Source organism: Entelurus aequoreus, linkage group LG14 (genome assembly GCF_033978785.1).
Source record: "Entelurus aequoreus isolate RoL-2023_Sb linkage group LG14, RoL_Eaeq_v1.1, whole genome shotgun sequence".
Lineage (NCBI taxonomy): Eukaryota > Metazoa > Chordata > Actinopteri > Syngnathiformes > Syngnathidae > Entelurus > Entelurus aequoreus.
Genome location: NC_084744.1, coordinates 23,236,161 through 23,250,265, shown reverse-complemented (window position 1 = coordinate 23,250,265; position 14,105 = coordinate 23,236,161). Strand labels below are relative to the sequence as shown.

Below are 14,105 nucleotides of genomic sequence, written 5' to 3'. Positions count from 1 at the left end.
CGCAAAAAAAAAGTTGCGCACATACGGTCAAGCGATCAAATGTTTAGAAGCCAAAGCTGCATACTCACGGTAGCACGTCTGCGTCTTTGTCATCCAAATCAAAGTAATCCTGGTAAGAGTCTGTGTTGTCCCAGTTCTCTACAGGCGTCTGTGTATCGAAGTCAAAAGTCCTCCTGGTTAGAGTCTCTGTTATCCGAGTTCTTCCATCTTGACTGCATCTTTCGGGAATGTAAACAAAGACGCGCCGGCTGTGTACTGTTGTTGCTGACTTCGTTCGAAAAATACGTCCGTTTCGCACCGACAACTTTCTTCTTTGCTTGCTCAGCTTCTTTCTCCATAATGCAATGAACATAATTGCAACAGATTCACGAACACAGATGTCCAGAATACTGTGGAATTATGAAATGAAAACAGAGCTTTTTCGTATTGGCTTCAATGTGGAAGGCATACCCGTGTTCCCCGGGCTACGTCACGCGCATACGTCATCCTCAGAGGCGTTTCGAACCGGAAGTTTAGCGGCAAATTAAAAATGTCCCTTTATAAGTTAACCCGGCCGTATTGGCATGTGTTATAATGCTAAGATTTCATCATTGATATATAAACTATCAGACTGCGTGGTCGGTAGTAGTGGGTTTCAGTAGGCCTTTAAGTATGTGTCCATGAAGGGGCATTTGGTGACTTTTCTTAAAATTGATTACATGCTACAGTATGATTATTTTTGATTAATTATTGATTATTATGAATGTATATAAATTATGATTAATTAGTGTCATGATTTTATTGCTTGATTTTTGGATCCCTTTAATTTAGGTAGCCAGGGACTACAGATGGAAAGTAGCTATTTAGATATAATCTGGTACAGAACATATCTGTTTCTGAACTTAATGTTTCTGTGCATTGTCCCATCATAGATAGACTAAATTAAATACAACTATTTAGTGAATTATTGAGGCCACAATAATTCACTAGGTGTTGTAAAATATCAAAGTACTATTGCAAAAGCGAACAGTGACCTCAAACATGACCTGTCCTCCGCCTCTGTTCTTGCTGCACTTGACTATCAGCTGCCTTTTCTTTTTCTTGGATGTTTCTGAAACTACTAATACTACTACTACTATTACTATTACTATTACTACGACTAACACTGTCCCTGTGAGAGGGACAGAGGGGGGAGGTGAGTTTGGATTGGGTCAAGTTTGAGCGTGTTGAGGTTTTATTTAATCAATATGATCAAGGATAAAGGAACGTAATGATTTAGATTGACAATTGCAGTGGTTGGCGAAAGCAACCCCAACCTCAAAGGAGGGTGCCAATTCAGTAATTAAATGTTTTGTGAATGATCTAATATCCCGACATGGTTTCCCCAAAAAGATTAGGTCAAACAACGGCACCTATTTTAAGAAAACAGGTTAATCTTCTTCAGTCACAAGATCAGCACTTCTCAGGACCAGCAGCTTCCTAGGAAGGTGGAAAGACCATGAGACCAAAATGGTAAGTTTGCAAAATGTATAATTTGTGTGCCAGTTCCTCTGTGCAGATTTGAGGATGAAAGCAGCCACTCCAGATTCCCTTGCACTCGCTAAGAGGGGCACGGTCAAAGCCAATCCAGGACCAACACCCGATACCTGACTGGAAGGAACCGAGAGGAGAGACAACACCTTGCCAGCAATGACGAGAACGACTAAGGTTGCCAGCCAATATGTGTCCATCGGGACTCCAGCAGCTGTGGAAGGAGGCCCTGAAGCAAGCCGAGGGCCTGGACCAAAGCCCCACACCCCATACTCTGCCCCAGCCTTCCCCATAGCCCCCACAGCTCCAACTCTACCTGAGTTTTCCCCAATTTCGGCCAGCACGCACCGGCCACTGAACAGTCTGCCCAATGGACTGAACCACACCCCAAGAAGAGACAGAGACAGACTGTTTGAGTGGATCTCTTTCTTCACCAAGGCAGCCAAAAGCCCAACGAGGTGTCGACAGGCCATCAGCCTGAGGCACCACCGAGCCATCTATACGAGCACTAATCGAACATGGACTCATACGAAATTCAGTTGTGTGTTCAAAATCAATTGATAATTAACAATATTGGTAACTACATTCATTGCAAATGCCGGGAAAAATATTTTTGCAAATGTCTTACAGTCATAAGTCTATATACATTCATCTATTTATGTTCAATGATGTTCATGATCAAAGTATTTGTTATTCCTTTACTAAATCAAAGGGTAGGCCACTAAATGTGTTCTGTGAGATGGTTTTACTGCAGGCTGGTAACAGCGATCGCTCTGAAGGAGGGTCATAGACGGAATTTTTGCCTCGTATAAAAACATTGAGGTTTTTGCCTCTATCTGTGGTAGAGATTTAACTTAGTGGTCTACATCAGAAATTGTTTTGGTCCAGGGTCTTAAGACCCTGGAAGGCGGGTATGTAGTAGAATTTCTGACCTTTGACCTATATTGCATGTCTGTCAAGAATGTACGCTCATTTAATTCCTCTTCTATTCTGTGCCAGTGGGACAAAGGTGAATATGGAGTTGTGCCAACCTGTCTACAGAATGTTTAGAATTTCCAAATATGACTAAGAGATACAAGGTTGTTTTGGAACAGACAAAACCAAAACAAAACAATCATGACGCATTAGATAACAAACAATGACGCACAAGAGACATATAAAAAATGGCAGAAGACCGGAACTCGACAGCGATTTTGGCTTGTGTGTGTCTTGTTTACTCCGGAGTAACATGTGGTCTGTCTGCACGGCCAACTTAATTCAACCTGCTCTTCTGATAATGGGTAAATAAATTTGTTGTACTAAACTACTTTTGTTGCCTGCTTAAGCTTCGGACAATCCACTACACTCGTTACCAGCGTCACCAGCTGTGGGAGCACAAAAGGCACCGTGAGCTGGTTACGCTGCTCATGCTAAGCCAACACCTCACTCTGGTGAAGGAAGTCCATCCAGAAGGTGCATCTTCACTCATATCACATCTTTTCAGCTGTCAATTCAATCAGAAGCAGAATTCTGCTCTTCTACTTCCTGACTAGTCTAAGACTAAGTCTCCAAACAGGTTCAGCTTGGCTTCAAGGCTCATGTGCAAGCAGCCCTCCAGTGTCTTAGTCAGGTAAGTGTCCCATTAGTGCCATGCCTCCGTTTCCTTTCACCAAGCCCATTTCATCTTCTTCTTTTTAGCTGCACATACAGTCCTGGTCAAAAGTGTACATACACTTGTAAAGAACATCATGTCATGGCTGTCTTGAGTTTCCAATCATTTCTACAACTCTTATTTTTTGGTGATAGAGTGATTGGAGCACATACTTGTTGGTCACAAAAAACATTCATGAAGTTTAGTTCTTTTATGAATGTATTATGGGTCTACTGAAAATGTGAGCAAATGTGCTGGGTCAAAAGTATACATACAGCAATGTTAATATTTGCTTACATGTCCCTTGGCAAGTTTCACTGCAATAAGGCGCTTTTGGTAGCCATTGACGGAGATATATATATATATATATTCATACATCCATATTTTTGTGTTACTTCTTTACTTTCATAGTCATATTACAAATAGCTAATGTTCCATATTGTACTCTTTTGCTTTCAAATCATCTAATGACAAAGTGCTTGCACTGGGGCCGGCCTTGATGTAGAAGGCAGAGAGGAGGAATCCTCCTTGCTTTCCTTCCCAGGCCGACTCTAGATAAGAGACACAATGAGCATGGGTTTGGGGTGAGAGAGAGGAGGGCGGGGGGAGATATTGAAGAAGAGAGTGTTTTCCGTGATGTTTTCAGATCTGATAAGTCGCACCGGCTGAAAATGCATAATAAAGAATGAAAAAAACATATATAAGTCGCACTGGAGTATAAGTCGCATTTTTGGGGGAAATGTATTTGATAAAATCCAACACCAAAAATAGACATTTGAAAGGCAATTTAAAATGTCTAAAGAATAGTGAACAACAGGCTGAATAAGTGTACGTTATAAGAGGCATAAATAACCAACTGAGAAGGTGCCTGGTATGTTAACGTAACATATTATGGTAAGAGTCATTCAAATAACTATAACATATAGAACATGCTATATGTTTACCAAAAAATCTGTCACTCCTAATCGCTAAATCCCATGAAATCTTATACGTCTAGTCTCTTACGTGAATGAGCTAAACAATATTATTAATGTGTTAATAATTTCAGACATAAGTCGCTCCTGAGTATAAGTTGCACCCTATGAAAAAAACTGCGACTTATAGTCCGAAAAATACAGTAATATTGGCTGCATTTCTGATAGTTGTTTGTGTGCCATGTTGTTCCAGACCACAGCAAATGTTACCCAGCTTGCATAGATTCTAATAAATTCATTAGAAGAAGACAGCCCGCCATTTCCTTTAACTTGGACACACACATCTATACCTTTGGCCATTCTAAGACAGTCATTTCGAGGAGTTGTTTCACCCTCTGAGAAGGTTTACTAATGTTTTCCAATGTTGTAAAAATAAAAGTAGGCTAATATAGCTAATATAGACACTTAAATCTGTGGGCTCTGTACCGAGGATGTCGTTGTGGCTTGTACAGCCCTTTGAGACACTTGTGATTTAGGGCTATATAAATAAACATTGATTGATTGATTGATTGAAATCATGTGTTGTCTTCTTTATAACACTTGTATAAGACTTTTAAAGCCATTTTGATAGTAGGCTAATATAACTAATACAGACACCTACATCATGTGTTATCTTCATTAAATCACTTATATAAGGCTTTTAATTTTTTGCGGTTCCAAACCAATTTTTTTTTTTTTTTTTGACCCAAATGGCTCTTTCAACATTTTGGGTTGCCGACCCCTGGTATATACCAATAATAATGGAAGATGAGGGTGCTAATGCACAATCTTATTGATGTACTCTTCTCTTATTATAAACAGGAGGCTGCAACAACACTCAATCTAGGCCAGGGGTCACCAACGCGGTGCCCGCGGGCACCAGGTAGCCCGTAAGGACCAGATGAGTAGCCCGCTGGCCTGTTCTAAAAATAGCTCAAATAGCTGTACTTACCAGTGAACTGCCTCTATTTTTTACATTTTATTTATTTACTAGCAAGCTGGTCTCGCTTTGCCCGACATTTTTCATTCTAAGAGAGACAAAACTCAAATAGAATTTGAATATCCAAGAAAATATTTTAAAGACTTGGTCTTCACTTGTTTAAATTAATTCATTAATTTTTTTACTTTGCTTCTTATAACTTTCAGAAAGACAATTTTAGAGAAAAAATACAACCTTAAAAATTATTTTAGGATTTTTAAACACATATACCTTTTTACCTTTTAAATTCCTTCCTCTTCTTTCCTGACAATTTAAATCAATGTTCAAGTAAAAAAAATGTTTTTATTGTAAAGAATAATAAATACATTTTAATTTAATTCTTCATTTTAGCTTCTGTTTTTTCGACGAAGAATATTTGTGAAATATTTCTTCAAACTTATTATGATTAAAATTCAAAAAAACTATTCTGGCAAATCTATAAAATCTGTAGAATCAAATTTAAATCTTATTTCAAAGTCTTTTGAATTTCTTCTAAAATTTGTGTTCTGGAAAATCTAGAAGAATTAATGATTTGTCTTTGTTAGAAACATAGCTTCGTCCAATTTGTTATATATTCTAACAAAGTGCAGATTAGATTTTAACCTATTTAAAACATGTCATCAAAATTCTAAAATTAAATTACTAATGATGTTCCATAAATTATTTTTTAAATTTTTACAAAAAGATTCGAATTAGCTAGTTTTTCTCTTCTTTTTTTGGTTGAATTTTGAATTTTAAAGAGTCGAAATTGAAGATAAACTATGTTTCAAAATTTAATTGTCATTTTTTTCGTGTTTTCTCCTCTTTTAAACCGTTCAATTAAGTGTAAATATCATTAATTATTAATAATAACATAGACTTAAAGGTAAATTGAGCCAATTGGCTATTTCTGGCAATTGATTTAAGTGTGTATCAAACTGGTAGCCCTTCGCATTAATCAGTACCCAAAAAGTAGCTCTTGGTTTCAAAAAGGTTGGTGAGCCCTGATCTAGGCCAAGCTGGCTGTACACTGTGGCATTGAACCCAGCACAACTGGAAATGCCACAGCACAAGACAACACTAAGATCCTCCCTATGACCAAGGACTCGGAGGACAGCATTCCAGATGCCTTTGAGGTGGTGCCAAGAGTTCTTGTCCAGCATGACTATGCCAAATGGACACCACCTCAGAACTGTTAACAGTTTGAGAAATGTTTTTCTTTAATTTTTTTAAGCCGCTGCACTCCTACACTTTGACCACTAGATGATGCTAACGGTCAGTGTTGTGTAGTAACCCAGTACAATACAGTACTGCCCTACTTTGGTTTTTGGAAGTGATCCATTTCAAAAGGTCGGAAAAAAACGACACAGTTTTATCTTTAAGAAATGATGCAAATCCAAAGACGCCCAAAATACGAACGCAAAACACATTTTATGGGGAATAACTCAAGTTTGACATGCAACAAACAATCTGACGCTGAATGTGAGGAGCGACAAGATGTGCATCTAATTATTCACACCTTTTGTAAGAGACATTTTTTTTGTACTAGCAAATTGGAACCAGCGCTTTATCCTTTCTTATGTGACCTTGTGGGATAAAATATCTGTTTTTCATGAATAATGCTCAAAAAACAAGTCTATTTTTTTAATTGGTCAATTGGTTCACCTGTCTCTGATTGGCAATCTGGGCACACCTGTTCCAAGTTGCCAGTCAGGCTTCTTTTTATGCCAGCCCTGCCCTTCTGTCAGTGCTGGGCCATTGCTTGCCCTTGCTTAGTGATTGTTGTTTTGCTCGTGCTTGTAATTGCAAGTTTCCTGTGCACTTCCCAGCTGCACTTTTTCGACCTTGTTTTTGAGTATTGACTACATTGGAGTGTGAGTGTTGTCTGTCTATCTGTTTTGGCCCTGTGATGAGGTGGCGACTTGTCCAGGGTGTACCCCGCCTTCCGCCCATGTGCAGCTGAGATAGGCTCCAGCACCCCCCGCGACCCCAAAAGGGACAAGCGGTAGAAAATGGATGGATGGATGGACTATATTGACGTAAAGTAAAGTAGACCATAAGAATGTACAGTATTTACCTTGGAGACTGGACTTTTACGGTATCTCCTTCCAGCTGCTTCTCTGGCAAACACACCATCAGCAGCTTCTACATACTTTCATGGATACATGTTTGCCTTTTAGACGTCTGCTATGTCAGGACAAGAACACTTAAAATGTTTTGTTCGTAAGACTTGAATAAGATGATTAAAGTGATATTTGACAATCATGTAACTATGCTAATAGGCTGTGTTATTCTTAAATGTTCTATTAAATCAGTTTCTTGGCACAACATGTTGCAAAGCTCCACACTGCAAATGCAGACTAGCGTATTGAGAAAGAAGCTGTGCAAAGTAGTTGTTGCAGGGTTAATAGATTAGTAGAAGTACATTAGAGTTAAATATGTGAGTTCACGTAGTTAAAATATATATTATATTCCATCCATCCATCCATTTCCTACCGCTTGTCCCTTTTTGGGGTCGCGGGGGGTGCTGGAGCCTATCTCAGCTGCATTCGGGCGGAAGGCGGCGTACACCCTGGCATTCACACTCACATTCACACACTAGGGCCAATTTTAGTGTTGCCAATCAACCTATCCCCAGGTGCATGTCTTTGGAAGTGGGAGGAAGCCGGAGTACCCGGAGGGAACCCACGCAGTCACGGGGAGAACCTGCAAACTCCACACAGAAATATCCAGAGGATTGAACTCAGGACTACCCAGGACCTTCATATTGTGAGGCACATGCACTAACCCCTGTTCCACCGTGCTGCCTATATTATATTATTAATATATATTATGTTCTATTGTTTCTCTCCGGGTACTCCGGCTTCTTCCCACCACCACGGACATGCACCTGGGGATAGGTTGATTGGCAACACTAAAGGGTCCCGAGTGTGTGAATATTGTCTGTGTTGGCTCTGTGATGAGGTGGAGTTCCACCCGAGTGCAGCTGGGATAGACTCCAGCCCCACTGCGACGCTGAGAGGGACAATTGGTAGAAAATGGATGGATGGATGTTATATTGTATCATATTATATTATATCGTATTTTCTTTATTTTACGTATCAAGTATTACTAAATTAAATGCGTCAAATACTATATTATACTATTTATACTGCTATTAAGTGCCAAATATATATACAGTATTTATTTTTAGCAGTGTAAACATAATTTCATGTTATTTCATGCATACACTTCTTTTAAATGTCTAGTTGTATTTATTGTATTCGTATATACTTGTAATATGTGTGTGTGTGTGTACATACACACACATATATGACATATATGTGTGTGTATGTACACACACACATATATTACAAGTATATATGTTAACATTAAGTATTTGTGTGTAAATGTGAATGTATGTATAATTTTATTGGAATACAATATGTATTATTATATTTATTATTAAAATATTTTGGTGTTAAATATATTTGTTATTATTATGTATCAGTCTGTCTTGATATGCAAACAAACAACAACGTTCCTTTGACTCTCCTGCGCATGACACATCTCGCGAGAGCAGAGTGGTACCGTCTTGTAACGTCAAGTGTGCGAACTGTCGTGAAAGCACATCGACGCAGAAAGAAATAAGCAGTGTCATTATTTTTCCTCCAGTTTGTAAAATTTAATGTCCTATAAATTACATATTTAATTATTTATTCAGGGATAAAATCGTCTCGGTGCGCGAGAAGCACTTTGCTGCTTCTCGTGCTCGTTTATTGTTAGTTAGCTTAGCTCGCTAGTTAGCTTAGCTTGTTAGCTGCTAACAGAAGTTATCAACACATTGCTAAGTAGAGATCAAGTGTGAGAGTAAAGTGTTGTGATTGTGTGAAAATGTCTACATTACAAATGTTGAGAGCGTTGGTGGATCAGCGACTAACTGCTGCCGTTGAAGAAATATTTGTAGTGTTCGAAAGAACGATAGCAGAATACGAGGCGGAACTTTCTAGAACAAAAGAGGAGAACAAACAACTACTGGACGCTGTTTTCAAGAAACATCAAGTTGTGTTACACAGAACAGGTTTGTTGACTTCTTACTCTCAAATGTTTACTAACTTGATATTTGATTAATAACAAGAAAATGACATTTGGTATAATTGAAGTGAGTGGAGTAGCCTTGCAAGTGAAAGTAAACAATCTGGCCTGCAAATGAAAGAAGATTCATGGAACAGAGTAATGTAACTAAAGAAGAACATGGATAATCAACAGAAAACATGTCTAGATTTTGTTACAGAGGTAGTCTCGCAAAGTGTTTTTCAACCACTGTGCCGCGGCACACTAGTGTATCGTGACATATTGTATGGTGTGCCGTGGAAAATAATGTAATTTCACCTAATTGGGTTAAAAATATTTTTTGCAAACCACTAATTATAATGCACAAATGTGCCGTTGTTGAGTGGCTGTGCTGTCTAGAGCAGTGCTTTTCAACCACTGTGCCGCGGCACACTAGTGTGCCGTGAGATATTGTCTGGTGTGCCGTGGAAAATTATGCAACTTCACCTAATTGGTCCAAAAAATATTTTTTGCAAATCAGTAATTATCATCTGCAAATAATGTGCCGTTGCTTAGTGTCTGTGCTGTGTAAAACTCGGCAGGGTAACCACGTAATACTCCATGTCAGTAGGTGGCAGCAGGTAGTTAATTGCTTTGTAAAAGTCGGAATGTGTCGGGTAAGACAAGGATGGTTTGTTGTGATCCCAATATGCAGACCACATCGGGAGGCAGTGTGCAGGTAAAAAGGTATGTAATGCTTAAACCAAAAATTAACAAAAGGGAAATGGAAAGGCAATGGCTATGCAAAACGAAAGTAAAACTGAACTGGCTACAAAGTAAACAGAAACAGAATGCTGGACGACAGCAAAAACTTACAGCGTCCACAAAGTACATCCGTTCTTGACATGACAATCAACAATGTCCACACAAGGAAGGATAGCGACAATGTAAATAGTCTTGCTTGCTAACACAAACCAGGTGTGCGGAATAGCACTCAAAGGAAGACATGAAACTGCTAGAGGAAAACACCAACAAAACAGAAAGGGCCACCAAAATAACAGCGCAATACAAGAACTAAAACACTACACACAGGAAAACACCAACAAACTCAAAACAAGGCACGACGACCTGGTGGAGTTTCATTTTTTAACGTTTTCTGCTGGTGGTGTGCCTCCGGATTTTTTAATGAGAAAAATGTGCCTTGCCTCAAAAAAGGTTGAAAAACACTGGTCTAGAGCAGTGGTTCTTAAAGGCCTACTGAAACCCACTACTACCGACCACGCAGTCTGATAGTTTATATATCAATGATGAAATCTTAACATTATAACACATGCCAATACGGCCGGGTTAACTTATAAAGTGACATTTTAAATTTGCCGCTAAACTTCCGGTTCGAAACGCCTCTGAGGATGACGTATGCGTGTGACGTAGCCCGGCGAACACGGGTATGCCTTCCCCATTGAAGCCGATACGAAAAAGCTCTGTTTTCATTTCATAATTCCACAGTATTCTGGACATCTGTGTTCGTGAATCTGTTTCAATCATGTTCATTGCATTATGGAGAAGGAAGCCGAGCAAGCAAAGAAGAAAGTTGTCGGTGCGAAATGGACGTATTTTTCGAACGTAGTCAGCCACAACAGTACACAGCCGGCGCTTCTTTGTTTACATTCCCGAAAGATGCAGTCAAGATGGAAGAACTCGGATAACAGAGACTCTAACCAGGAGGACTTTTGATTTGGATACACAGACGCCTGTAGAGAACTGGGACAACACAGACTCTTAGCAGGATTACTTTGATTTGGATGACAAAGACGCAGACGTGCTACTGTGAGTATGCAGCTTTGGCTTTTTTTTGCGTATGTACGTAACTTTTTTAAATATATAAGCTTTATGAACCTTGGGTTAGGTGAATGGTCTTTTGGGCTGAGTGATTGTGTGTGTTGATCATGTGTTTGAATTGTATTGGCGTGTTCTATGGAGCTAGGAGCTAGCAGAGGAGCTAGGAGCTAGCATAACACGTACCGTACCGTACTTTTTAAAAATATATAAGCTTTATGAACCTTGGGTTAGGTGAACGGTCTTTTGGGCTGAGTGATTGTGTGTGTTGATCAGGTGTTTGAATTGTATTGGCGTGTTCTATGGAGCTAGGAGCTAGCAGAGGAGCTAGGAGCTAGCATAACAAACACGCAGGTGTTATTATGCAGGATTAATTTGTGGCATATTAAATATAAGCCTGGTTGTGTTGTGGCTAATAGAGTATATATATGTCTTGTGTTTATTTACTGTTGTAGTCATTCCCAGCTGAATATCAGGTACCGTGAGTATGCAGCCTTGGCTGCTAAACATTCGATAACTTGACCGTATGTGCGCGTCACGTACGTAACTTTTTAAAAATATATAAACTTTATGAACCTTGGGTTAGGTAAACGGTCTTTTGGGCTGAGTGATTGTGTGTGTTGATCAGGTCTTTGAATTGTATTGGCGTGTTCTATGGAGCTAGGAGCTAGCAGAGGAGCTAGGAGCTAGCATAACAAACACGCAGGTGTTTTTATGCAGGATTAATTTGTGGCATATTAAATATAAGCCTGGTTGTGTTGTGGCTAATAGAGTATATATATGTCTTGTGTTTATTTACTGTTGTAGTCATTCCCAGCTGAATATCAGGTCACCCCCGGCTCTCACAGCATCTTCCCTATCTGAATAGCTTCAACTCCCCACTAGTCCTTCACTTGCACTTTACTCATCCACAAATCTTTCATCCTCGCTCAAATTAATGGGGAAATTGTCGCTTTCTCGGTCCGAATCTCTCTCACTTCATGCGGCCATCATTGTAAACAATAGGGAACTTTGCGTATATGTTCAACTGACTACGTCACGCTACTTCCGGTAGGTGCAAGCCTTTTTTTTATCAGATACCAAAAGTTGCAATCTTTATCGTCGTTGTTCTATACTAAATCCTTTCAGCAAAAATATGGCAATATCGCGAAATGATCAAGTATGACACATAGAATAGATCTGCTATCCCCGTTTAAATAAAAAAAATTCATTTCAGTAGGCCTTTAACCTGGGTTCGATCGAACCCTAGGGGTTCGGTGAGTTGGCCTCAGGGGTTCGGCAGGGCCTCCGCCACGGAGGTAAAGACACATCCGACTTATCGCGTAAATAAAAACTTCTCCCTATCAGCGTATTATGGATACCCCCAAACAATGTTCCCTCCAATTTTCCATCTGATTTGCAGGTTGTTTGATTGATCGATTGAAACTTTTACTAGTAGATTGCAAAGGAAGAGAATACATTATATGAAACAGTACAGTATACACAGTACAGTACATATTCCGTACAATTGACCACTAAATGGTAACACCGAATAAGTTTTTCAACTTGTTTAAGTCGGAGTACACGTTAATCAATTCATGGTAATGTGTGTAAGGTGTGTCATTTGTTGTGAGTTCATGCACTGTGTTGGTTTTGTTCTTTGAACAAGGTGATGTTCATGCACGGTTCATTTTGTGAACCAGTAAAAAAATATATGATTTTTTCTTGAATTTGAAAAAAGAAGGGTTTGGTGAATGCGCATATGAAACTGGTGGGGTTCGGTACCTCCAACAAGGTTAGAGATTGGCAGAGTTACCGTGTAATACTCTTCCATATCAGTAGGTGGCAGCAGGTAGCTACTTGCTTTGTAGATGTCAGGAACATGGTTTGTCGTGATCACAATATGCAAAGGACAGCAGGAGGCAGTGTACAGGTAAAAAGGTATCTAATGCTTAAACCAAAAACGAAGAAAAGGCAAGTGCCGCTAAGAAAAGGCATTGAAGCTTAGGGATGGCTATGCAAAACGAAGCTAAAACTGAACCTGCTGCAAAGTAAACAAATACAGAATGCTGGACGGCAGCAAAGACTTACAGCGTGTGGAGCAGCAGACGGCGTCCACAAAGTACATCCATACATGACAATCAACAACAAAATAGGAGCGCAAGACAAGAAGTAAAACACTACACACAGAAAAACACCAAAAAACTCAAAATAAGTCACGGCGTGATGTGACAGGTGGTGACAGTACACCTACTTTGAGACAAGAGCTATATTGATGCATGGTTGGTTATGGTTTGAATTCATATCCAACAATTGCGAGAACAACTTTTTATTGTCAATATCAGCTGCTGAATTTCATTTTTTTATTTGTTCTGCTTGCTGTGTGCCTCGAGATTTTTTCAATGAAAAAAATGTGCCTTGGCTCAGAAAAGGTTGAAAAACACTGGTCTAGCAAACCAAAACGACAGCAAGCATTAAAGTGTCTGTTTACAATTTGCTTAAAGTTACTTTTTCTTTTTTACAAACAAATAGAACTAGATCATCACCGGCTTGCTTATGTTACTATTAGTGGCTTAACAGAACGTTTACATATTTTTAATTGTCCATTTTTTTTTCACAATGACTAACTGAGATAGGCTCCAGCGACCCCGAAAGGGACAAGCGGTAGAAAAGTGGATGGATGGATAATTATATTGAATAAAAATGGTTAGGAATTAGTTTAGTGTTCATGCTTGTCACTTACTGCTGTCTCGTGCACACACTGGGAGCGTGTGCACATACACTGAAACAGTCAGAGAGAAGCAACTAACAATTTGCAGTCATGTTGTTGTTGTCATGATAGAATATACATTCAATGATAACTAGGGATGTACGCTTAGCTTCTTCACTCGAAAATAGAAGTAATATGAAATGTTCTAAACAATTATAATATTAGCACTCAAACAACATATACAGTAACACACGTGCACTCATACTAATAAGACCTCATTCAGTTTTTTATAGCCAAGTAATACATACATTGGTAGTGCAACACTCAATATGGCTTCCGGTCCATGACTCAAATATGTCCGTGTGCAACATGAACACAAATAATTCCTATTGTACATGCACACTCACATTACATGCTAATTGACTATATTGATTTCCATCCATCCATCCATTTTCTACCGCATATTTCATTCGGGGTTGCGGGGGACGCTGGAGCCTA

General features: G+C 39.2%; 1 protein-coding gene across 1 annotated transcript in view; it reads left to right on the top strand.

Moving 5' to 3' along the window:
• The first annotated feature begins 8,615 nt into the window (after positions 1–8,615).
• LOC133665302 (zinc finger protein 80-like) overlaps positions 8,616–14,105 on the top strand; it is an 11,679-nt gene continuing 6,189 nt past the window's right edge. Inside the window, exon 1 of the mRNA XM_062070560.1 lies at positions 8,616–9,110. Coding sequence (XP_061926544.1) covers positions 8,924–9,110 — 187 coding nt within the window. The 5' untranslated portion in view covers positions 8,616–8,923. The remainder of the gene's footprint in view (positions 9,111–14,105) is intronic.